The sequence below is a fragment of the Megalops cyprinoides genome, chromosome 2, assembly GCF_013368585.1.
Source record: "Megalops cyprinoides isolate fMegCyp1 chromosome 2, fMegCyp1.pri, whole genome shotgun sequence".
Taxonomy (NCBI): Eukaryota; Metazoa; Chordata; class Actinopteri; order Elopiformes; family Megalopidae; genus Megalops; species Megalops cyprinoides.
The window spans coordinates 32,783,130-32,809,220 of record NC_050584.1 but is presented as its reverse complement, the minus strand read 5'-3'; the positions used below and the strand labels follow the sequence as shown (position 1 = coordinate 32,809,220).

Here is a 26,091-nt window from a genome sequence, read left to right as displayed (position 1 = left end):
TGCGTAGAGGTCCGCATGTTTTCCCGGGAAGTATGTTTTCATAAATACCGTTTTATGTGTAGAAAAGTGCTCAGCACGATTTTAGTGTGTACGCACCGTTGATACATGTGGCCCCCAGTCGAGCTGGTGTTGTTCCAAGTGTTTCAAAGTGCTCTTTTTTGTTGTTACTGTTTTTACTCCAGAATATCCTGATTGACCAGAGACACACCAACAACAAAGGGCTTTTGTACAAGCCTAATTTTACAAGTATGTGCACTTTGCTTTCAAGAAATCCTGACAAGAATCAACTGCAAATAAAAACAAAACAATGGGTCAGAATCATTCCTACGCTAACACTGCTTCAAAACCCATCTTGAAAGAATTGAGTAATTTGCTAATAAAAATCAGTCTGGCCTTGGTACCAATATGGTACTAAATGGAGTACAATGGCATATGGCTAATGAAAAACCCATTTGAATTTTAATAGTGTAAATCTTCTTCTTTAAAGTGTCCTGATGTCCGTCAACATGGTACATACAGGACAACTGTTTTCTACAGATGAAAAACACTGGTCAGTTGACATGGCATTCTTATTTCTACAACAGTCTCCGATTGACAGGTGAAATAAACATGTTGATATTCCACAGCCAGTACTAAGATTATATAAGGAACCAAGGAAGCATCATGAAAACGAATTTAAACAGTCAAGTCACCATAGTGCCAATTATCACTGAAACACTCAAACAATTAACGTATTAATCATCAAGAATCAATAATTAATGTATATCCTCCCCGAAGAAGCTGTGTAGTAACAAAAATTGTCCCTCCTCAATAAAACATATATCACTCTTCTGATGTACAGGAATAGACACCGGTGGGGGAAAAAAGCAATAAATCAGATATTAATATGGGTGTGTTTCCCAACCTTTATTGAAACAATCAAATGCTAACTTTGGGGGCAAAACCAAACAAATTATACTGACCACAGAGCTGGGTCTAGAAAACAGAAGAATAAGAACATCTACTATCAAAAAGTATGGGGCAGGTACAAATGAGTTTTAAATTTTAAATTTAAATTTTCTCCATTCTTTAAATTTAGAGAATGGAGGTTTTTGGATTATGTCTCAGCCTATTTATTCATCATCTGGGTTTGCTGTAGGCAAAGCTGGCAAAAAATGGGAGACTGTGAAACTTTTAACTGATGACTGGTGACATTAAGATGAACTCACTATGGAATTGTAACCCTTTAGGCCAAATAAGCACAACTGAAAACACACATGATAGTTGAACAGCAGTAGGACCTGAAATGGAACCTTGTTTTTATAATTACTGAAACAATGCAGCATATTATTGAAAGATGATGGACCAATATGCAAAGTGCACTTGTCTGCCAAACCAACACTTGTTTAGCCATTTTCATAACACCTGGATTTAAATAATCTTAACAGATATTTTTAAGAGATAAATTGGACTCCATAGTGCTTCCAGATGGGGATCAAAACTGCCTGTGATAGTGATAATTTTAGCCACATCTACCCCGATTATTTTTATACCTTCATACAACATTACCTTGGAAATTAGTATTACCAGGAAATGTAAACTGTGGAACATATCCTTGTACCTTCAAACATTTGAGGAAATGATATGTGTATATTTTAAAGACAACAATATTGTGGGTGATAGTTTTAAGGATTTTTTAAATTGGTAGAATATAGAAAAGCAACTAGGAGGTTGTTGCACATAACTGTGACCCAAGCTCAATCCAAAATGGCAGTTTTAAAAAATATCCATGAGCAAGATACAGTCACTTATTTTAAAATGTTTATTTCAGTGTTGTTCCATTTAATTTATTTAACTTACATACAGTAGCAAAATCTAGGCCATATCAGCCACACCCGTCCCACCAGTTTTGACAGTGAACCTTTATTTACAAATGTGTTCAAGTTTATCAAGTCTGTCTTTGTCCACAGGGGGGAGTCATGCCTGCCTAGGTGTATACAGGGGAGCAGAGGGAGGCAAGGTCGTGGGTGGAGGGGACCTAACACAGGCAGTTTTGACCCTGGGTTCAAGGGCACCATCAGTGAAGATTACTTCAGTGGAGGTCTTCTCTTCATATATCGTGCTCCGCAGCTAATTCCCCATAAAGAAAGAAGATGGGAAACCAGCTGGTGAAACCAATGACCATTTCATCTCCCCATGATTTTGCATTAGAAAATTTAACTGGGAAAAAAATAAAACAAAACAAAGCTTTGGAATCTGTGGTGTTTGTAAGGGTTCTCTTGAATACATTTTGTGTGTCCTTGTTCCTACAAACCTAGGCTTTCTTCACTTTCCCATTGTGGGCGCTGCCATTCTCGTGGTGTGTGGTCCCATTCTCCAGGTGCTTGCCGTTGGCCACCATGGTGGACCCGCTGGATGTGCCATTCTGCTTCTCCTGCACTGCCTGCTTAGGCAGCCGCTTGCCTTTCACGTAGGCCTGGTACCAGAAGTTGGAGAAGAGTATGAAGAAGAAGGTGCCGTAGATCCAGATGAGGTGGATGAACAGGGGCACCTGGTAGTCACAGGACTTCATGAAGTAGTACTGGGTGGCATGCAGGGATACCAGTACGAACTGAACCTGGGGAGGGGAGTTGGGGTAGAAATATCAGTAGAAATTAAGCTCATGTTTTTGTCAGTTATACTTGGTACAAAACAGAACACGACAGCTGCCGATTCCTCTCTCATTGTCATTAATACCCAGGACATGATGGCGTTTTTGAATGGATCAGACCTCAACAGCCAACTAGATAGGAGAGTGTGAACACTTTTCACAGTCACCGTATCTGTGGTCATACAGACTCAACAGGCCTTTTTGGGTTTCAAACCAGAAGTGACAAAAAATCATGACCAAAGACTCTGGGGCTAGATATCAGGGCTTAAACCAATTAGTGCCATCTTGGCATGTAAATTGGTTGGTTAGCGGTGTTTTGATAAGGCATCTAGTTTAAATGAATTGGTATGGGAATTTGTTTAAAGTCATAAAGTGGGATTTCCTGTGACCTTACAATCCATTCTCTATGTCAACAAGTTTTTCATCTGAAGGCACTCTTACTGGAAGAGAGTATGCCAGTGAAGGCTTTTTGTAAAGGTACTTGACAAAAGTACTCTGTAGAGCTTGAAGCAGACTCAATGCAGACTGCCTTTTCTGAGCCTTCCCTTTCATCATCAAATATTCCTATTTGAATATGAATATTAATATTTGAATGTCTAACCTTGAATTAAAATGTGACTACCCTAATGTACATAGGCAAAAGGCTCTCTTGGGAACACTTAAATACCATAGAGGCTCAACAACTAGATTGAATTCAAAGCAGTCCACTTATAATTTTCTCAATAGATCATAATATGGACATACTTAAGCATTCTGCATTTCACTGCAGGAACAAGGGGGGCACCGCTGTCTGATAGGAAGTTTCTGATAAGACCTATACCTACATCGTCTTCAGAAGCATGAAGCAGACATTGCAGTATCTCCCCTGGATTTAGGTGCAGAAAGCCACACATACCAGTTGGATTGCAGTCATGTATTTCTTCCACCAGAGGAACTTCTGGAATCTGGGTCCAGCAGCAGAGAGGCCATAGTAGAAGTACATGATGATGTGGACGACAGAATTGATCATGGCGTGGAAGGACCCCATTCCCCCTGTGGCAGACATGCAACACATGCAAAAGAGGAAAATAACTGCACGCTTGAAACAGTACATATATCTGATTCTTCAGCTAAAGTGATTCTGTCTTCTAAGTGATTCAGACTAAAGACTTCTACAGTCACTTGTACAAAATCTTAACTGTGCTAACCCCAAAAGTGGTATAGTATAAATTCAGCTGACAATCATGGTCTCTAGCCTTTGGTTCTCTAGTTGTATGGGATCTCAAACTAAAGTAACCAGCAGCCAATGTGAACTTGCGCAAAAAATCAAAATCTCTGACTGAATACATGTATACAAATACAGCCTCTGACACGCCTTTACACATTGAATCTCTCTTCTCTGGTAAGCAAGTAAGTTTTCCACAACACTGTGTTGATGGATGTGTTAACTAGCAGAGTTGCAAATGTGGTGTATAATGGATTGTTGTTGCCAAAAACAAAAGGCTTACATTGACACACTGACACCCAAGGAGTGGCAGTGAATAGTCCTGTTGGCTAGCTTTTAGAACAACACTGCCACTACAGCATTGGTTTCAACGAAAGGTTTTTGTGCCAAGTTGAAAATGAAAATGCAAAGTGAAATGCATCACGTTTTCATTTTTATTCTCACATGAATAGGCAAATGAAATGTCATCATTTAATTTAATTCAATACTCAAGTGCACCAGCTCTCTATCATCCTCCTGTGGATTGCCTTCTGTCACACAGGCACGGATCACCTTCCAATGATGTGCAAGTGACATTCATTTTTGTCTTCATTTTCAATTTGACAATTTTGACATTTGAAAGAGGATAGTCAACTTCCGAAACTTTGGGATGAAAATAACAAAACTCTTTCAGGCAGACTTTAGGAGTGACTTTTGGAATACTAGTATCCATCCATTAGTGTGCTGGACTGATGTGAAGAATGTGTTGGTGTGTCACTCTTACAGTCAATGTGTTGTGCTGCCTGGCATTATATCATAAATGGCAATTACAAGCACAGCACTAGGGATTTCAATCAAAGCTGTAAATCCAGTTTCCAAACACTTACTGAACTACTTGGGCCCCTATGATGAGGAAAAAGATTTGAACAAAAAACAGGCCTCAGGAATGGAATACATTTTCAACCAGAGCACCAAGTTCTTGCTGTTAGTGTTAGTTCACCACCTGCTGATAATGGCTGTAAACACCAAACTGGTGCAACATACCAATGACACTGTTGGGTCTCTTTGCTCAGGGGTACCCAGCTCTACTCTGCTTGCAGCTATAATTCTGACATGGTTAGTCATGTTAAAACAAAGAGACCCACACCAACAAGATTCCCAGAGAAAGTTCATCTGCAGTCACGTAAACAGTTCTCTTGTCTTTGATACTGAATTACTGCTTGGGTCATTTCCATTATGGGCACTGCAGTTGGCTTGGACAAAAGGAAAGTAAGCCATGTAGGTTCAGAAAGAATACATGGTAGCATTCACCCCTTCCTTACTGTGCGTCTACTTACCAAAATGAAGGGACTGTGAACAGCCACTTCATATCAACTCTCATTGTGAATATAGTCACTCTGTGTGTTTGTAAAGGAATAGATATAAAAAGACCAATAATGTCTTGCTTACAGTTACTTAGGGGGAGGAAATTAATTACATCACATTGTACACTATCATATGCACGCCAGTTAATGTAAATGTTTTAATACATCTAATATAATATAATTATTTTAAAAAATCTAATATAAAGAAACACTGTAGGGATGTAACATAGAATGTTAGGATGGTAACCGGTTTTATTCATGGTGAGGACATTCTGCATATGTTCATTTTAGCGTTCCACATCCAGGCTTTACCCTTAGAGCAACGGAGAAGGCAGATGGGAGCAGTGGAAGCTTACCAGGCGCATAGGAGACGCCCCACCACCAGGTCCAGGGCATGAAGGAATGATGGAAGATGTGGAGGAATGTGATCTGGCTGTGCTTTTTACGCAGGACAAAGAAAACCTAGGGAGGAACAATACCCATAATGACCACCAGGAGGCGTCCAAAATACAAAACAAAAAACTTTTTCCCAAGCCATGATATAATAGTGGTTTTAACAATATCTTGTTTCTTATGAAGCTGTAAAGAATTTTGTCATAAGTTATTTTTAATATTCTCATTTATTCTTACCGTGTCCATAAGTTCAATAAATTTTGAAAAAAGGAACAACCATGCCACTCGAACCATCTGGTGAGAATACAAAATAGGAAACCCTTGCTTAAAAATAAAAGACAAAAACTGAACACCAAATCAAATATACACATAGGTATGGAATGATCACTTTACAACACACATGCATGATGGGGATGTTTTTAGCTTGTTTCAACATATGCCTTCATGGATAATTCAGTTTACATTCCATTATGACTAAATAAAATCTGTACTTTGCATATTTGCAAAGAATGTTTACATAAGACAATCTTGCAATCATTTGACTGGTGCATCATTCCTTTCAGTTCTGTGCAGTGACTGAAATGCTGGTAACATTGGGGAATTTTTAAAGTTGCTTAAAGTAAACAAAAATCAAAGTATATTTGATATAAATCCACACATTTAGGAAAAAGGCAGATGTGTAATGCCATCTACTTACTCGGAGTGCTTCGGGGCTATCTGAATAGTCACATGGGTCACATCTCCAGTTGTAGGTGGTGACCCACCCTGACATCAGGAACTGGAGGAGAAAAAAACCTTAAAGATCAGTAGGTCAGGCTGGACATGACTATAGAATAAATGATGCGTACAGTGAGCAACGGGGGCTGACCTGATATACAAATAATATTAGGCAGATAACCTGAACTGTTCCATACTGCCCCAAGTCTTTTTATGACACATTTTGTCATAAAAATGGATGCATTTTGAGATCCCTGTGAAGGTACATGCCAGGGGAGGGGGTGGGGGGAAGTACTTACAATAGTTGGAATTACCATGTATTAAGAGAGTGGCAAAATTTACTTTGAAAGTGAGAAAGAATAAAGATAACAACTTGTGACATATGTGCCAAGTGACATATTAATGTGCTATTAAAACTCCATAATCCACATTTAAGTCCTAACAATGCCAAGGCAGCTCCATCTGGCTTGAGTAGTGACAGAGGGGCCACCTACCAAATAAATTCAGTCTTTAATAAGAAATGGCTCAACACCCTGAAATGTCAACATATACATGATTTTTAATCTTCTTACAGACCTACAAAAATGATTTCCTGCCAACAATAAAAAGCAAGAGAGATCTTAAACCAAGAATTTCATTGTGAATTTCACTCATTCAATTCTTCCACCAGGTCCCAAACCCAGGGATAATTGATTATTGTTAATTTTAGATCAATTTATTGTGCTTTGAAATACTGAAGACAGGTCACATTAATACCAGCTCAAACCTATTTCAACATTTTTGCCGTTGTCTGTACACTGATGACGGAAACGTAAATGCATACACAGGCCTGTGTTTAAAATTAAGTTTTTAAAATACTGAAACAAAACTATCATGGGGCATTAATGACTGGAGATTGGAGGGGATTTAGTCTTACGTGAGCTGAAAAAAAAAACCTTCAAATGAACAGACTAGATTGTGCTGGATGATCTGAACTCTCACCTCATACACAATGAAAGTAGACAGCACCACCATAGAGAAGTTGTAGATGATCATTGGCCCCTTCAGCTGGAAGGGCTTGCGGCTGGCCATCATACGGGGCCCGGCGAACAGAACAAAAAAGATGTAGCCCAGCAGGATGGCCGTCATTGTACCCGGGCTGTGCATCAGCGGGTACCCCCTAACCCTGACATCTGTGGGTATAATAAGGGCAAAATGAATGTCATAATGCCATAATCATGCAATCATCCATCACTGCTTACAACCCATCATTCAACGTGACATTAGTTAATCACTAACAACTTGTTCAATCCCATGTTAACAGGTATGAGTAAGTAAAGTGTCTCATTCAGCAGTATAGTTTTTGCTTTGTTTCCTATTGGTGGGATAATGCACTCACCCCTTCCATTCAGGAGCTTGTCGTAGAATTCCATCACTTGGGTTCCCACTTCACGCATCATATTGACTGAGATTCCCGGTCTTCTGTAGTCTACCCAAAACTATAAAATGCAGAAACAGGAAATCCTTATTCATGGTCTTGTCAAACCTCAAACGTGATTTTAGCCTGTAACGCTACTGCTTCACAGGGCAATTTTATAGTTGCTTATCAACTGTATCTTTATTAACACCCTCCCAGCAGGATCTGCACTGCTACAGAAAACACCTGCTTGCTGTTGGGCTGGTAAGCAAGCAGCTGGTCTGAGTGAGGTTCTGACTTTTCCAGTACACAGAAAGGAGTCACATTATCTGAGGATTGCCCCCAAAAAAAACAAACAGACAGGTGTGCAACTACTATATATTCACCTAGTCTAGACTTTGCATTTGAGAACAAAGCATTTATGAATCAAAAACCAAAGACATTATTTGCAAAAAATAAACTTAATTTTACAAGTGAAATACATTGTGCACCGATAAAAGTGAGAAGAAAATAGACTCCTTGGCTAACTGACAAGGCAGTAGTTTTGGACTCGGTGGACCCAGCTCAGAGAGTAGAGAACCCTGATGATGAGGCTGACATATAGACCAAGACTGTGGGCGAATGGGAGGCAAGTGTGGCTGCTGGTATTGGAGCAGGGAATGGCTGACTGCAAAGGCCTCATCACTAGGAAAAGGATGGCCTGATCCTGGAGAGGAGGGACTATAGTGGATGCTATGGACCAAAGGTTACAGATGTGACAGTGATGCAGTGCTTCCGTTTATGGCTGCAAAATTGGACTTGGGCCAAGGCACACAACACACAAGCGCACTGCGCTCAGCATATTTGAGTAACCAAACCTCCTGTTGAGTGGAAAAGCACGTATGTTGAGACCTACAGCTATAGTCAAACAAAGACTGAATGGAGTGCAACAGAAACAATATGACTAAAGGTCAGGATTTAATCATATAAGGCCAAAGCGAGAGCATTATTTTCCCCCTTTACACTACAGGCTTAGGACAGTGACACTCACTGTAGACCAGAAATCTGTGACTGAACACAGGCAGTTTTACTGCTCTTATATTTATGTGGCTTCTAACATTGCGGCTGGTGACAGAGGAGCTCAGCAGAAATAGATGGGCTCTTCCCTCTGCTGCTGTCCTGCTGGTGACATGTACAGTTTTGGGTCGCTGCACCCAGGGTACAGCTCACTTCCTCTCTTACAGCAGTGAAAACAGGGAAAACTGTTTACTGGGATATGGCCCATTTAGGTTACCCTTTGCTGTTACGAGTGCCGATGTTGTGAACTGTCCCACTTTCATGTGATCAATCATAATAAATATCTGACCTGGATGTCTCCAGTCATCATGACACAAGCTAATCTTATCAAATCCTAGCATGAGTCAGGGCTGCACTATGAGTAAATGGAGAGGAGTGCAGGTGTGGTTCACATTTCATCACATCATGAGGCAAAAGGATCTTTTGTTCAGAGAGAGAGCCCCTGCTGCAATCAGCACAGAACTCGCCCTTTAAGAATACAGTACACCCTGTACCAACAGCAGTAAAAAGAAAATCGTTAGTCAGAACCAGATAAAACGGGGAAAAATATGGATGAACACACGGACGGAGTGCTGACTGTGCAGTGACTGCAGCCTGCAGAGACGCAACTATGAGCTCTGCGCAGTCAGAGCAGCGCGAGCAGGACTGCTCTATGAAACAGCAGAGAGAGAAGCTGCTGCAGTCAGCAGTGGGGAGTATAAAGCTGCCAAGTATGAGGCTAGGCTGGGATTCAGACGTGGAGAGGCTTAGGAGAGAGATACCAGCCAGAGTTATACCAGTCACACACTACCCTCTACCACACCTATCTTAGCACACTCAATGTAGGGGAGCTTATTATGTATACAACTACTGCAGGCAGAATACTATTCAAAGCAACTATTATAAGTTGCTAATCCATTTCTGTAACTAATGTCACCTTTTTTTTCACAGCGTACTTGAAACCTTAGAGTTTACAGAACTTTTCGCCCTTTTCCTGCCACAGAAATGAGGTTGCATAAATTGTGGTTGCAGCCAAACTGTCAATGCATTAGATTTTCATAATGTGAGTTTCTTCTTTCCTACTTTCCTGGCCATTCAGACAGTAAGATTCATTTTGTCTGGTGAGGGGAAGTGATTGTGGAACTGAATGTGAAACAGTATTGAATCACTCCAGACCCAAGGCTTTGAGACCACTGCCAGCTGTATACTCCCAGATTTCCTGGGGTGAGTTCACTTTGTAAAAATGTTGAGGGGATTCCAGGCTCACGTTTAGAGATTGCGGATTATCTTAACACTGGTTCTTGAATTTATTAGTGATTAGTATAAATTTATTTTTTAGGTACCCTCTGTGGACTAGACTCATTGTGTTGTCTCACTGATTTTCTTTTAGGGGGTAGGGTAGTTGGGGGGAAAGGCACGTCACCAGGTTGCCATGTTGTCAAAACACAGGTGCTCAAGTGAGGCTGGAACCGTCATGTTTCATACATGAACACACCAACAATAGTAACGGACACTGCCATGCAAACAATGAGACACAGGACAATGGGACAGATCTCATTTTCTTGTGCCATTGTCCCATCCTCTGCATTTTCCCTAAGTTTTAATGTCCCTTTTTCACTCTCCACCTGAAACCAGAAACTTTGAAAATGTTTTTTTCTAAACCTATGATTTTTTCCCCCCCAACACAGATATTGTTTATCAGTTTGTTCATGATCTAAATTATTTGAATTACTGTTTTGTAACTGGTATACATATGAGGTTGGTACATAGATAAGCACACTTGCTAAATGTCAGCAATGTCATGCAAAAAATAATACAAGCATTTGCCTTTATGAAACTATTTAACCCTAAATTTTCCAGAGCATTTCCTCTTGATGATGTCATTTGCTGTATAAACCCTCCAACAGTAAGTATATGCGTGTAAAGTATGTGCTTTATCAAGCTATCCATATATGGCCTTAAGCTTTTCCAGGCCATCTTCTCTTAATTGTCTAGTTTTCTGTTTAAACCCTCTGAGTCAAATGATTTGAAAGCAAAATATGGCACAGTTGGAAACTGAAATTTAAATCATGTTCTGACACAGGATTACCTGTACCTGTATGAATGCATGGGTTTAAAGGACAAATTATCATTGGTATTCAACTGACCACATATTCAGCTAGAGGAAGGCTACATTTTGTTCACATGGAAACCCTCAACAAAAACATGAACACACTACCAAGTATTGTTGATGTAATTAAAAGGTCAAATGCCATGGGTCCAACATCCATCGAGCTTTTGTCCTGTCAACATGCTTGCTTGGTAGCCTCCTACCTCCCGCAGTCCCAAAGCACTGTAGTTGAATGACATGTTCACCATGACACATGGCAGCAAACAAACTGGTACAGAGTGACTATGTCTGGAACGCAGCCAGCCAGTCATCAAGTCAGTTACGCTCAGAATGAAAGACACATGAATCTCACCAGATGAAAGCTCAGCATTACATACTGAATGCTTATTAAAAACATGAAATCCCCTTTTCCATTACGAAAGCAAATATGTGAGTACTGGCATTACAACCATAATTTGTACTTCCATGTGAGATGAACAGGAAATAAACATGAGCTATAGAGGGACAAAACTTGGGCAAATTCCTTTCAGCTGGAAACCAAATAAGGTCGTTGTCTGTAAACTCTCCCATGAATACTCAAGGCACCTGCAACACCAATGAGGCTCGACTGTGTCCAGCAGTTGAGGGGGAAAACGGGGGGGGGCTGGGGGGGGGCGGCGGAGGCAGAGCTCATCAAGGTGTCACAAAATTGTAACGTGAAGCGAGCAAAGTACATTAGAGACAAGGCGCAAAGTACATGACCCAAAGGGGTCTTCCTTTCACAACATTATCAGACCTGGGCAGACGTGCTGTGGTGCGGATGAGACTAAAGATTAGATATCTGAGAGAGTGTGGGTATTAGCTGGCCTGACCATACTTGGAGACCTTATCACCCAGTTTCAGAGAACAGAATACTGAATCTTGGAGACTGCATGTCATATAAATGTGAACAATAAAAGAGAGACAGCAAAAAAAAGAGCACTTCCCCAAGCCACATGGTCTCTTTGAGCTACTCCTGCTCAGAAAACAGGGGATGCTATGGGTCTGCACAAGAAGCATGTGAGTAAAAAAGACTGAATGAATCTCCAGTTTTGACCGGTCCTGACGTGCAGGTCCTGTAAAATACAAGCATATTGCCAGGACTATATGACAACAGAAAGCACTCAAGCATGGTCATAAATCTCCTCCTCTGAATCAAATGCTTTATTAACACAGCTGAACAAAGCTGCACCTGGGGCTCATTGACACTGTACAGGGCTTTGTGCTGAGGGCCACCATGGCCTCGCCATGCTACAGACCTAGACAGTGTGTGACTGGGACTTGACTTGTGACCCTGCAGTGGCAGGCAAGGGACAGTAAAAACAACAATCCATTTCAAAGAAAAAAAACCAATGTGGTGAACACAGCATTGAAGGAGACCTCCGGGACAAGGTTCAAAAGCCTGATGTCTAACTGCAGAAGGCCAAGTGTCATGTGATATGACTCCTCCAGCATTACGCTCATGTGCCAGTCACACCAATACTCTCCCTCCTCCAGCGGTCCTCCCTTCCCATTCCCTGACAGGAGATGCTCACTATTGATATGGTGCTCACACTCCACCCAACCAATCACATTTTTAAAGCACAGTCCATCCGTGGGAAATAAACTCACAGACACATTCTCACTGGATGACTGTGGAGCCCATGCTATAAAGGTTTCAGACAGTCCAACAGGAGAGTACTGTTTGACTTGAATGAGGAGTACCCCACATGGAATGCTCAGTGGAGCTTCAATAACGTGCTGCAAAAACATGCTTCTGAGTGACAGGACCTCATGGTTCATTGGTAGTAGTGGTAGTACTACAGAAATACTACGCCCTCATGCACAGGAACAGACAATGCACATGCTGCTTCCTCTACCTTGATAAACAGGGTTAAACTACATAAGTGATGCCACCCGCTCTGTTGTGGAAGCCTCACCTCCAGCCAGTCACTTTCTCCTTTTCTACTTTGAGGCTTAAACACACACAGGTTGCCACAGTGGAGTAATAAGCAGATGACTAGTAACTTACTCCAGATTAAGAAACACACCTCTCCTTACTTCTGCAATCCCAGAAGGCATCATTCTTTCCAATTCCACTGAACACAAAGCAACAGCAGTCCCCTGAGATGTTTATTCCCCATGTGCACGTTAGCTTGTCATTACCTACTGCATATGTATAGTTAATGAGATACCTTATTATTATTATTATCACTAGGTTCAGAACACCCTGTCATTACCAGGTATATATCCATTTCCAATTTCGTTGACCAACTATTGGCTAACTGTCATATTACAGGCTGCTACAGCTTGCAACGATTACTACTGCGGTGGGGAAATCTATTACCATCAGTCCTGTCTCAGACACAGATTCTAATCTGTTTTGAAGATCTAAGAAAATAATTATTATGGTCTTATATCCCACGCATGAAATTACATGGTTGCAGAGACGTTCTTTTAAACCTACTAAAAAAAGAGAACCCCCAGGGTCCTAAATTGAGAGAAAACACGAGGCCTTCACATGCTCTTCCTCTCCATCTCGCCAACCAAGTCGGTGATGCATGGATGATATGACTCAGAAAAATCGGAGCCTACACTTTGACCTCCATGCCTGTGAGGTAAAATAAAAACATGCTACAATGCCGTTAACTTTCAGATGGTAATCTCAGAGGCATATTTAAAACCTGAAATCCTGGCAACACGCCAGCAAAAATGGGGACGCCTTTTCAGGTGGACCGCTCAGGATGGTTTAACCTATCAACTTCAAAGGATGCACTAACACACTCCTGAGTGCCCTTCATTTGAAATTTAAATGAGCAAAAACCTAGCAAAGGCCCATAGAGAAACTATGATTACAAAATGCTTGTCTTTCCAACAAAAGAAAATAAAGCTGGCCAAACTGGGAAAGTTGAAGGAGCAGAGTGAACAAGCATTTGTATCCTGTCAATGAATCATAGGGTGGAAAAAAGGGCTCACGAGGTAGGAGTTAATGATGAACAGAAGGAAAAAAATCTACTGAGAAACCAGCCAAGGGGCCCATTAAAGTAAATAGAGAGCACAGGAGAGAGGAAGACAGAGAACGCCCTCTGTTTAATAAGAGCACCAGGAAGGCAGCTTACATCCTGACAGAAATAATCCAGCTCTTGAGAGAGAGCACTAACAGAGCAGAGAAAATACCCCACACTAAGTATGTAAACTGAGGGAAAGCTAACAGGAACAAGATCACCAGTAGAAAAAACAGCCACCATGTTGTGCTGGTTCAACAAGTATGACAAAACAAAACAGGAAAAAAAGGCTGTACAACTCACATTACACAAGAAAAAGTGTGAAAGCAGAAAGATAGCTGATCAGGCTTCCGTTAGCAAAGTGCAGCAGAAGTTTAGGAGCGGCTCACCTGCCGTGGTTCTTCTCTCCTCCTCAGTGGTGAGTGCTCGAGGCCAGCGGGACCAAGCTCCTGCTCACTGCGGAGAGAAAACAAGCCTGACAGGGAAAGAGGGAAGGGCCGAGCCAGGGGAAAAGGCGGAAAAGGAGAAAGACAGGGAGAGGAGGGGGGGGAGAGGGAGAAAGAGAGAGAGCGAGAGAGAGTCAGACTGACAAAGTGTGACTGGTACTGCTGTCCTCCGAGTCCCCACCCTCCCTGACTCACTGTGAAGAGATGAATAACTAGTTCAGAAATATACAGAGAAAGAGAGAGAGAGAGAGAGATAGAGAGCGAGCGAGCGAGAGAGAGAGAGAGATAGAGCAAGAGAGAGAGAGTTAGAGAGAGAATGTGTGTGGGTGAGGGATAGCCCCATAGAGAGAACAGACCTTTAAATGAAACCCGCGTTCACAGTGAGAAGACAAAAAATAAGTTAGAAACTGGCCATTTTGTGGCCCACACCCTTCACTCCCTCCCCCTTTCACTCCTCCTTCCAACCCACTGGCTCCTTGTAAGATAGGTAAATGTGCTGAGGAGCTGTGCTGGCCTGTTGGCTTTCAGATGCCAGCGGGTGGATTATATTATTTGCAGGCTGCGGGTGAGAAATCAGTGGTGACTCTGTTATCATGAGGAGACCCATTGTTCCAAAGTGGCCAGTTTCCTCCAGCAGGAGTGGATGGAAACACCCTGTTAAAGCAGAACTAACATCCATCTTACACAAACTGGGCACAATCTCAACTGCACAGCAAAACTAGACAGCTTAACAATATTCCCCAAAACTACAAATTTTTATGCAACTCACACACCTATCCACACATCCTTCGTAAAACTGAGGAAAATTGTCAATGTGACAGAATGAAAGCATTCTACACATCTGGAAAGTGTAGCACAGTGCCACTGGTGCAAAATGATCTTATCGATCCACTTGGTTTAGTACTGGCTGTTTAAACAACCAGTGTGGGTGTGGCCTTCATCTGCAAGGACTCAAACACAAGTGACTGGCACAAGTAAGATCGGCAGATTTTTCCATTATCTTCCAAAAATGTGCTGTGGGCGTGTCTAGACAGTATGAAAAAGTTCATCAAAGATGTTCACAGATCAGCAGCATTAATGCCATGGGTGGAACTCGCACAGCTGAAATGCAAATCATCATCCTAGATTGCAAGACAAATGAAAATGTGCCGCTACGTGGGTCAGTGGGAATGTGCCTTAAGGACACATTTTCAGACCTGTTAGCAGGCCACAAGTGTGGCCCCTTTTCCCCATTCTAGATATGACTTTGGATATTATTCAGATGTTTATACAGGAATGAGACCTGACGTGAGGTGGACAACAGACAAGGTCACTCTTGCCGACCATCTGCAGACTCGGCTTCACTTAAACAAGAACAGCCTGTTTTACCTGTTGCTCAAGCATGGGGGAAAGGAGAATGGGGAGAGGGTGGGTGCCTTGGTTCATACTTGTGCTGGGACAGAAGTAACTGGGGCCCTTAAGTGAAAATAACTCATTGCGGTGCTGACAAGAACAACAGGAAAATTTTACAAAAAAATTAAAGGAATCCAAGTGTGTCCTAACCACGTCTATGTCACAAAAGTGGAAGTTACACTTTGGAACTGTCGGTTATGGTTGTTTACACAGCCATTGAAGCTTTCCCTAAAGAGACCATGGGGCTTAAAGATTAATAAAGCAAAGCACAGCAGACCTATGGAAAGAAACTATTCACCAAACCTCTACAGGTGAATGACCAGGGGACTGCTACAACCTAAAGGCCTTTTACAGCTATATGATAACTAGACATAAATTAGGGTGAGATTAGCCTGTATGTTTAGATTTATTCCAGGTGCGACCAGTCTATTAATGGGAAGTGCTGGGTTTCTGGGAAACCATATCACACTCAGGAAGAAGTGAAGCACACTGTTAGCATATGAGCCGCAGCCTCTGGTTTAAGTTGCCCTGGGGAACAGACTCTGCTAAATATTAACAATAGTGGCAACACTAATAACATCAACAACAGCAGTGACACCAACACTCCCTATGGTTGGCAAATGTGGAGCCTGCTGAGTGCCAGCATGCTCACCGGGTCTGCTCAGCACCAGCCTGCTGGTGGATTCAAGCCAATGAGATTAACCGGCTGCAGATCACTTCCGCAGGCGTGCCAGACATGTGTAGCTCTGCCCGGCATACTGTCAGCTGGCCAAAGGTCTGTGCCATTTCCACAGTATCCTGGCAACTGGGATGCGGCCCGCCCTGGGTTGCCATCTCGCTGGGGTGTGTAGAGGCCGTGTGATACCGGCATCATGCAACGATGGCACAGTGACCGGGCACCTTGCCTGCTGCTTCACCATGACGACTCTTGCCAAGGTGCGAGGGCTGGTGCCTCAGCACAGCGACAATCCCCCTATGGTGTGGCTAGGGAAATCACGCAGGTGTTGTCGACCACTACACGGTGTTACATAAACCGTCTTAATTAAAATGACTGTGTGCCACAACGAGCAGAAAGGCGAACCACAGACACTTTCCCATCCTCTAAAATCAACCAGTAAGACACCCCACCCCCAAATACAAGTAATCAGATTAATAACCTAAGAGCAAACACTTGGAGCCATAAAGAGCCAAGTCATATTCTGAACACATTGTACACGTTAGCCATTTCAACTCTTATTATGTCTCATCTACCACAGGAAATGACTGCCATTCTAGAGGAGAACAATTTAAAACATCTGATACTATTTGCAAAACAGACATTTATCTACCTACTCTATCTGTGGAATGAACCCATGCTATACCACTTTATGGAAAAAAAAAATGCATAAATGTATACTAGTCTGTACCACGAAAAGGTTTCCACATTCTTAGCAATCCAGAAGTATGACAAACTTGGTTGACAGAGTGAGCTGACATTTTTCTGGCACACAGCACATGGCTGCTGCTGACAGTAAGCGTCCACTGCTTATGTGACTAATTCTCCCTGGCTGTTCAACAGACAGATTTTTTTGACTGATGCTCACATAACTACAAAGGTTACTGTGCAAACAACTGTGTCAAAATTCATTCGGGAGTTTACTAGTAATGTGTTTCAAGGGGTTACTAACGATTATACTGCCAATAGTTTTTGAGCTTTAATTATCATAAATATATACTGTTACCATTCACATTTGTGTCTGAAAATATAGCTTAGTTACATGCAAAACATTCAAAGCAATATCCTGTCATTCCTTATATTAACAATTTACCACACTCCTTGTTAAAATGCAAATGAGGTAAAGTCATTTCTTAAGTGTCTCACAGCAATGTATTATTATTATTATTATCATCATCATTTAGCAGATGATGCCAGCCAGATATTTTCTGAGGCAACTGTGAGTTAAATACCTTGCCCAAGGGTACAACAGCAGTGCCCCAGCAGGGAATTGAACCAGCATCCTTTCAGTTATGAGCCATGTTCGCTACCACTACGCCACACTGCTGTGTCAAAAAGCACAAAAGTTGAACACGGTTAGGTCCCTCCAATGAGCCACTACTCTGCTTAATATTAAAAGTCAGCGTTATTTACAAATCTTGGTATGCACAATGAAATACAGGAAATACCAACTTCACGTTTTCCCTGATCAACATTTATTTGGCTTAATTCCTTATACAGAAAAACAGAGACTATCTATTTTTGCACTGGTTTGTATTTTGTTGCCTTTTATTGCAGTACTTAGTGAATGTTTGTTTATAACAGTGAACAGGCCTAAATAAAGTGTTGCTTTTTGGAAAGATCTTACTTCTTGATCCAACAGAGTACATATAGTGCGTACAACCAGGTGGTGCTACACTTGATGGGGACTTGGGCTACCACAATCTTATCAATAATTGATGTAATTATTACATATAGTATAATATTGATTAGTTTGTTAAAAATAACACAAAATATGAAATCACTGGAGAAGGTGTCACTGTCCAGTTGTATGGTCCACATCTCACAACAGCCACAATTTGGCTCCATCTGGAGCACTCTCAAATACCTCTCACACCTTCAGCTAAAACTACTCCACAGGTGGGGTGGGGGAGGGAATGCTGGTAGACTGGTCCAAATGGCCAGTCAGACTTGCCACCTCCTCCAGTAGGGGGAGGAAGGAAGAGGAGTGGAAGGAGGAGGAGGCGGCTTTGGTAGAAACCTACCTGACAGTAACCCCTGCCAGCAGAAACCTACCCAACAGGGCTAACTGCCCACCATGCACTCAATACTTTGTTCATTCCCCTGCAGCGGGTTGCTCAATTTTGGAGCATACCATGGCCCACAGATGGCTTGTGGTTCTAAAAATTTTCCACAGCTTTTTTAACTGGAGACTGACTGCATACCTGTACTTGCATGACAACACAAGTTGTAAATTCTGCACTTTCGATTCATAGTATGCAAAAAAGCAAGGAAAAAATGGACAAAAAAAAACAAAAACTCACAGCTTCATTGGGGGTTAGATGGGGTGTGGTACTGTCATTAACTTTGTCTTTGAATGAAATCTGTCTGTCCCACAGCTCAACGGTCTATATCTCCTGGTCAATATCGCCGTTTAAATGTGCCATGCTGTTTACGAGAAATGCACTTAACACCTGCAATTACTGTTAACATCATATCAGATTTCAAAATAGCAACAGCAATACTACCAGTGGCCAAACATGACTTTCAAGGTTATCACAGAATCAACTAAAACACATGAGAGATAAAACAAAGTCATTGTCCCAGTGTGACTGAAAGCAAAAGTGTGCATACCATTTTTAACCTACGTTTTGTCAAAGGAGAAAAGCTATCACTGTTGATCAGCCAGCAATGAGATAAGAGATTCCTGGCTAAATTTAGATGCACGATTCTTGCAGCATGGCAAGGAAAAGAAACAAACAGTTAACAAAACGGAAACATCTCTGAGTGACACATTGGAGAAGACCAAGGCTGCATTCCTACAGGCAGGTTAAGCATTTCTGTGATGCAACAGAGTATAATGAATGGAATTTCCTTTGGTATTTATGCTGTTAAAACACAAATGTTTATGTCTGGGAGGCTGCTCTGCCTGTCCAGAGCATGCTGCTCATATTGCATTCTGTCTTTAAGACTGAGGTGTGTTAATGTCACTCTTCCTTCAACTAATCTCAGAAATACTATAAAAACTATACTTACAGATATCAGAGACATTAAAATTAAATTTATATACTAAAAGGACAGCTCCTCCTAGCAGCAGGCAGAATACTATTAGAGATATGATAAATGTACCAACAAACAAACAAAAATTAAATGAATGTTTACGTTAGAAATGAGTCATTCTTGCACTGGCCATTTTATTTGCATTTGTTTTTATTTGCACAATAAAGACTTGAAGAACCACAAAGCTACCTCAGATATATCCGAATAATTGAATAAAACCAAATTCAAAACCAAATGCAAAATGATACTCTTGCATACTCAGTCATTTTAATTAGAAGCATCTGACCCAATCCAATTTCAATAAAAATATATACGATGCCATTTTAACACCCTCATAGTTCAGCACCTTGACATGTTTCCAAACTAAATTTCATTCTGATAATGCATCTATAATGGTGTAGATTGTTGTATTCTGTATTCATATCAGATTTTTTTGTTAATGCTTTTTAACTTAATGCAGTCCTGTTTTTGAATCAGCAGTTGGATATTTGGTTACGTTCACCTCACCGTGACAACCACTGTATCTATGCAGGATGCTGGGGTTACAGCCGATGCAATCCTCCAATAAACTCTCCTGCCAACAGCAACTACTGTTCACACTGCATTTTGTCCAGCACGCTACAAAGTGAGCCTAACACCAACTGAAGGACGGGCAGGGCTTCCCTGGCATCATCCAACCATATCAGGTTCATTTTCAGGTGATTGTTTTTTAAAGTGGGTTTGTGGTTCACACAAATACTTGTGGAATTCCATCGCTGTGTGGTAGACATTACCAAGAGAAACTGGAAAGCAGTGTGACTGTGTAGCAGGGAGACAGTTGCATGGCTACGGCAAGGGTGATGCAGAAAACACCACTGACTACAATGGAAAACTTTTTCTAAACAATGTAGCCCCTGGTGTGACAGCCCTTTGGAGTGAGTGCAGGATCACAGCAGATACAGAAGTAGAGCAATGGAGGTTGGGGGCTGGTAAGAAGGACAGCTGACCCTGTCAGTCTGCAAGCCCCTCCTTCCCCAGAGTGCAGTGGCAAGACTGGGAGATGAATGCATGCTGGGTAAACATGCACATGCTTGTGAACTCTCCCAGGAATTCACTACCCATTAACTAGAACCATTGTTACAGCTACCTGGCATGATTGCAGTTCAGTTAGAGCATCTCCCCCTCTGAACTGAGAACAGGTGGACATCCTAGAGCAGGATAAGAGGTAAAAGAAAAATGGTCTAGTTCAACAGCATCTACAATAATGATGATGCTATGAATGTACATAACAGTTATTCATTCAATCCACTCCAAGGCATTCACAACTTCATGCATAGTATTAAGAACAAGTCGAGCACAACAATCAATTTGGACCAGCTAAAGCTAAATTGCCTTGGGGAATACAATTACGTTTGACAACAGTAATTAGCTTTCTATGTTTATTGATAATATACCACATTCCCATTTTTCTTTTAAGCAAAGCAGAACAGTTTTCCCTATTGCTCATTCACAACAGAAAACCTAAGAATATGACTATGCAGTTTTACCCTCACTATGTTACTATTCACCATACCTTTAAAGCTTCTATGATGTGTAGTGTTCATCTGTATAATTATTGTATTAGAGGTTTATAGAAGTTTAGTAGTTTTATATTAAATGTTTTAAAGTTTATATTTGTGACTACAATCCTTTAATTGAGCAAGTGGAGTACCAAATGTTTTGAAGAAACCAGCCTCTGCATTCCTGCTTACAATGCCAGCGGAGAGGAAAGAAAGGGAATGAGGGAGAGAAAGAAACGGAGGGTGAGAGGGAGAAAAACGGAGGAAAATGGAGCTACAGATGTTGCTTATGCTCTCCACAACATACCCATGAAAGAGCGGTCTCAGGCCACATCCCTCTCCACCAATCAGCAGCTGGCCACCATCCCACACAGCTGTGCCTCTGCCATGCCTTTGTGCTCCCACACGGCATCTCCAGGAGGACGCACCACCCTGGGCCCTCCACAGTACGCAAGCACACAGAGCAGCCCATGACCACACTGCAGAAACCGAACCAAGACACCAGGCACATTCCCTCAGGCCAGCTGTAACAAAGGCTCCTTTTAAAAATGTCTGGGATTCTGAACCCCACTCCTACTCTTGGAGCTGCTGATACAAACAGGGATGTGCAACTGCAGACTTGGACAGGCGCAGGGTTTCGTTCCCCTCACAGATTATAAGCGTACACTGAGCATCGCATCCGTACGTTCACACATCAAAAAGAAATTAGAAACAACAGCCATGACAAGACAGTGCTGCTGGAATGCAACCGCACAGCCCTATCCTAGGCATTCCCCAGAATCATTTGGATGTCCCATGGACAAGTACATGGGAAAAAAAGGCCAGGCCTGTCTTTGACCCAATTACATCTTTCTGAAAAATTGCTTCCCTTTCATTCCTGTTCGGATAATCAGTAGGATGATGTCCCAGAAGTGAGCCGCATGACATTGCAAACTCAATTGGTGAAATTGCAAACCTTTTTGATTCCCTGAAGCAGAAAATGGGGAGAAATTAAGGGGCTCAAATAGAGCATTGGATTGGAGGAATGTTCCTTAGAGTGTGTTTGTCATTAAAAGTCCTTCTACTTAGTAACTCCTCTCTTTACCTCAGGCGTAAAATGAAGAGAAGTTATCACAAGACCCTCTGCACAGGGTTATGAGGAGCTTTTGTGCCTAATGGCACTTTCACTGTGTGCAGTTTCAGCCACTCCAATGGCAACGGCATTGCTGGAATTCTGGGACTCTGTCTGCAGAACCTTTGCCAGATCACTAAGAGGCTGTACTACATTCCAAACAACACCAACCTTCTATTGTCTCAGCTGGGTTCCATCATAGTTTTGGGTTCCATCATATTTTTGTTAAGAGGTGCATAAACATATGCTCTAAAGGTCCAACCTCAAACAGTTTACTTTGGGTAAAGTCTCCCAAAAAGTAAAGTCTTTATCTATTTAAACTTTGTTCTTTAAAGACAGAAGAATTCTCATTCATATTTTTTAGCTGATCTAGTGATGTGCCAGATACCCAGCAAACAATAGCGAATGCTGCCTCTCTGTGCCATTTCTGCTGGGCCTGTGTCTGTCCAGGTTGTTTTTTTCCATGAAGCGTTACAGGGAGGCCCTCTGAAGAACTGTGCACACACAGGACTCTTTGGCGTACCCCACTGCATCCATTTCACAAAAACACCCATTAACGTAGCTGGCTGAAAAAGGACAAAACTCAACAAAAAAAACTCCAAAGGGCCCAACTGTAGAGTCCTCTAATTAATATGACATTTGGAAAGAGAGAGTGCGCAAGTTAAGTAGACAGGGCCAGCTATCATATGGAAGAAGCAGGCATCCAACACTTTGATACTGAATATCTCACAATGCTACTGATATACCCTGAGGGAACAAGTTAGGGAACGTACTTGGCCTCTCCAGGCATGAAATATTACTATAACAAGAACATCTTAGACACTAACCACAGATTACAGCAGGGATTACGGTAGGGAGCATTATTATAACAAAAAGGAGCTATGTGAAGAATAAAAGAAGAACCTCATGCATTGAATGCACACTTACATTATGCATTTTTGCTGCACACAGCTGTGAAATAAATCAAACAATTGGAGGAAAACCTATCCAACAATGTAATTTTCCTATTTGGGACCTGTTCTTTACCCCACAGGCATTTTTGGGAGCTCTGAAGCATAAATACGCATTAGCATTTTGCATGTGCATTTACTTGGAATACAGATGTGTGTGAGGGCTAACTGAAACAGAAATGAAGCACAGTTTACAAGGGGGAAACCCCTTCAGGGCCCCTTCATTTATGTTTCTCTCACTCCTCTGGCACCTCCATGTTCCAGCCTCTGGGCAATTCTATGCTGAATGCCTTCAAGAGGACATCACTGTCACTACAAGAGGCATCACTGGTCCCAACGTGAACTCAGGGTTGGATTTACCCAAGGCAAATTCAGTGAACCTCTGACTTTGAGGACAATTTTTCTTTGTCACATGGAAGTCTGGCATAAGAAATGCTGCAACTCCTGTTCAAAAAGCGAGACAAAGGCGAATCTGTTAACCCTTTCATTCCACGTCAACTACTCATATACTCACTGGACCTCTGAAAAAATACTGATACAAACACAAACATATACATATACATTATACATTTAAAAATCTCAAAAGATTTTATATAAGTATCATGACAAAAGGACGTTGTGCTCTAGAACACCAACAGTCAACTAGTAATGCCAACAGCACCTGCAGTGCTGTCTGACAACAGCTGGAGCATAAATTAAGCTTAATCAGACATTTGAAAATTTGTATCTGCAGTAAAAAATGGTCCCTTGGTTTTGTTTCTCAAAAACAAATTACCTCAGGTTAACTTATACAAGGTGTAACCATGAAAATGTTTAGGTCAGCGCTTTGTTTTGTGCGTGAGTGAAAGCACCCATTGCTGTGGATACCGAGGCTTCAAGGGCACCCTGCCTACAGGCGACACAGCACACCCTGCATTGTGCATTCAATATTGGGCCCCAGGTGCTTGAAGCTATCTTCCATCAGCATTAAAACACAGCTCTGATTACAAGATAATGTGAGCACACGTAGTATGTAAACAGTAGATTGGCTCTGTAAATTTGCCAATTAAATTACTCTCCTGTGATGCAGGAGCTTTTAAAAAACAAAGTTTAAGCCAGTTCACCAAGCTCAGATGTTCCAAGTCCTATTCTTTCCTTTCAAGATAAATTAACAACGAGTGCTAAGGTTGACACAGTGGAACAACTACATTATTCAACTTCTAAATTATTGTCATTGCGGTATGCTTGATTTGGTGGATGCCATTCCACGCACCCTTCTCTACATGCTTTCATGCACAAGTATGGATGCTCTATTTTAATAGTGGTGAATACTGTCACTTGAGGGGAATACACATCTTACAATGGGGATGTCAGGGGTCAGACAGTCCTCCAGCCATCTAAAAAGTATTAACTTTCTCTGTCTAAAACACAGAAACCTTGCTATTCAGTTCACGAAGGTAGCTTGATGCAGACTGCAGAAACATCAGTTCAAAGTGGATACACCCAGTACAAATGAGGATGTCTGCGGAAACAGTGATCAGATTTGAGACTCATGGTGCAATTTCAACAGCCTGAACTGAAGTCCTCACACTCACCAAAAACTGCCTGTGAAAATGGGAGTTCCTTCTTGCAGTGGACACTCTCCCTTCTCTTCTGGACTGCGTCTACTGATCTTCTGTAGGGCAGGAGAGCAAAGGGAGTATTAACAGGGAACCCCACCCTCTTCCTGTAGGAAGACTGTAACTTGAAACAGAAACCACGAGACTTCCTCAGCAAAGCCAAGAAGTGGGCTGACCAATGAACCACCTTTGGAGGCGGGACGCAGCAAGGACTCTCTCTCATGGGTTGGTGTCTCAAGCCCAAACCATCATCCTGTTGCCCACTGCTTCACTCAAATGCAGCTTTTTGCATTGTATGGCATAACCTCCCTGTTGTTGAGATTACTCAATGTCGCCCTGCCTAACATTTCCGGAGGTTAAGAGTTTACTTTGTCAGCTATATCAGTCATTTGCATTATTACTTAGACCATTTCTAGAGGTACAGATGGGTATGCGTGTAAGCACAAGCACGAGGAATGAAACGACCTAGAACTGATAGATGGGTGCAAAATGAAAAATGAAACTCGAGAGGGGAGTATACAGTTTTCTTCCAAAACAGGTTTCCTCAATAACAGAAATTTCAAAAGAATATTATCGCATTACAAAACGAGGACAATTGGGATCTCTCTGTACATAGCGCTGGAACTGAGTAACAGTATTCTGATTGTACTTGAATGGTCGCTTTTCATGTTCCAGTTATTAGTTATTAGCTACAAAAATCAGATGCCAAACATAGCAGTTGCGTGGATTAACAATATACAATAATAACAATTCCCTCCAGCTTCCTTAAGCAACAACTGAGCTCTGTATCTGGCACCTATATGTTGCTTGTAAAAAGAAACTTTATTGAAAACATTTGTATTACAGACTCGCATTTCCTGTCGCTATGGAAAACGTGGTTGGTAAAGAAAAAGCGCCACAAACAATAATCAAATTAATGGCGTACAAAAACTGCTTTCTTCTTGTCAAGTCTGGTCTATTTTATTTAGAATTTTCAATAAACTATCAAGTTATTTTAATCTGAACAGTAATATTCAAGTAATGTAAACTATGTCGCCAGTAGCTCTCCCACATGATATACACTTAGGTTCTATCGCACGTCTGCTTTAATTTTTTACCACCTACTGCTGATATAAGTAATTTAAAAAAAAACAACAGAACGTCATAACACATGAAACACTTCATGCTGTAGCAAGAAATTAATTGACGGTGAAAACCAACAGTTCTCCATTGCACTTTTCCACATTTCCGGACAACTTTAAGAGACCAAAATTAACATCAAACACATGGCTGTTGCAGCAAAAAGCAATCCTTTCGCGAGACATTTCTATAACCACCTGAATACACATCCAGAACTGATTAAAAAGTTTGAAGAAACAGCCTCGCTCAAGGATTATCGAAGTATCAGTAACCCACCTCCTTTTCTCCTCGTTCTGCGAAAAAGTAAGACCCAGCCCTCTGAGTAGAAGGGAAGGGGAGCGGTCGAAAAAAAAG

At 41.6% G+C, this 26,091-nt stretch overlaps 1 protein-coding gene across 3 annotated transcripts; it reads right to left on the bottom strand.

Annotated features, from left to right (window-relative positions):
* Positions 1 to 833: 833 nt before the first annotated feature.
* elovl1b (ELOVL fatty acid elongase 1b) lies at positions 834 to 26,091 on the bottom strand. 3 transcript variants are annotated; one of them, XM_036521981.1, is made up of 10 exons: positions 26,014 to 26,085; positions 24,595 to 24,674; positions 14,219 to 14,304; positions 7,665 to 7,764; positions 7,268 to 7,458; positions 6,267 to 6,347; positions 5,807 to 5,863; positions 5,533 to 5,638; positions 3,525 to 3,661; positions 834 to 2,596 (listed from the first exon to the last, which is right to left on the bottom strand). In XM_036521981.1, the coding sequence occupies exons 4-10, from the start codon at positions 7,723 to 7,725 to the stop codon at positions 2,294 to 2,296; spliced, it is 936 nt and encodes a 311-aa protein (XP_036377874.1). In that variant the 5' UTR covers positions 7,726 to 7,764; positions 14,219 to 14,304; positions 24,595 to 24,674; positions 26,014 to 26,085; the 3' UTR covers positions 834 to 2,293. The 3 variants fall into 3 exon arrangements, with proteins under 3 accessions (XP_036377874.1, XP_036377875.1, XP_036377876.1); XM_036521982.1 differs by having other exon boundaries at positions 14,219 to 14,285; XM_036521983.1 differs by lacking the exon at positions 14,219 to 14,304 and having other exon boundaries at positions 26,014 to 26,091.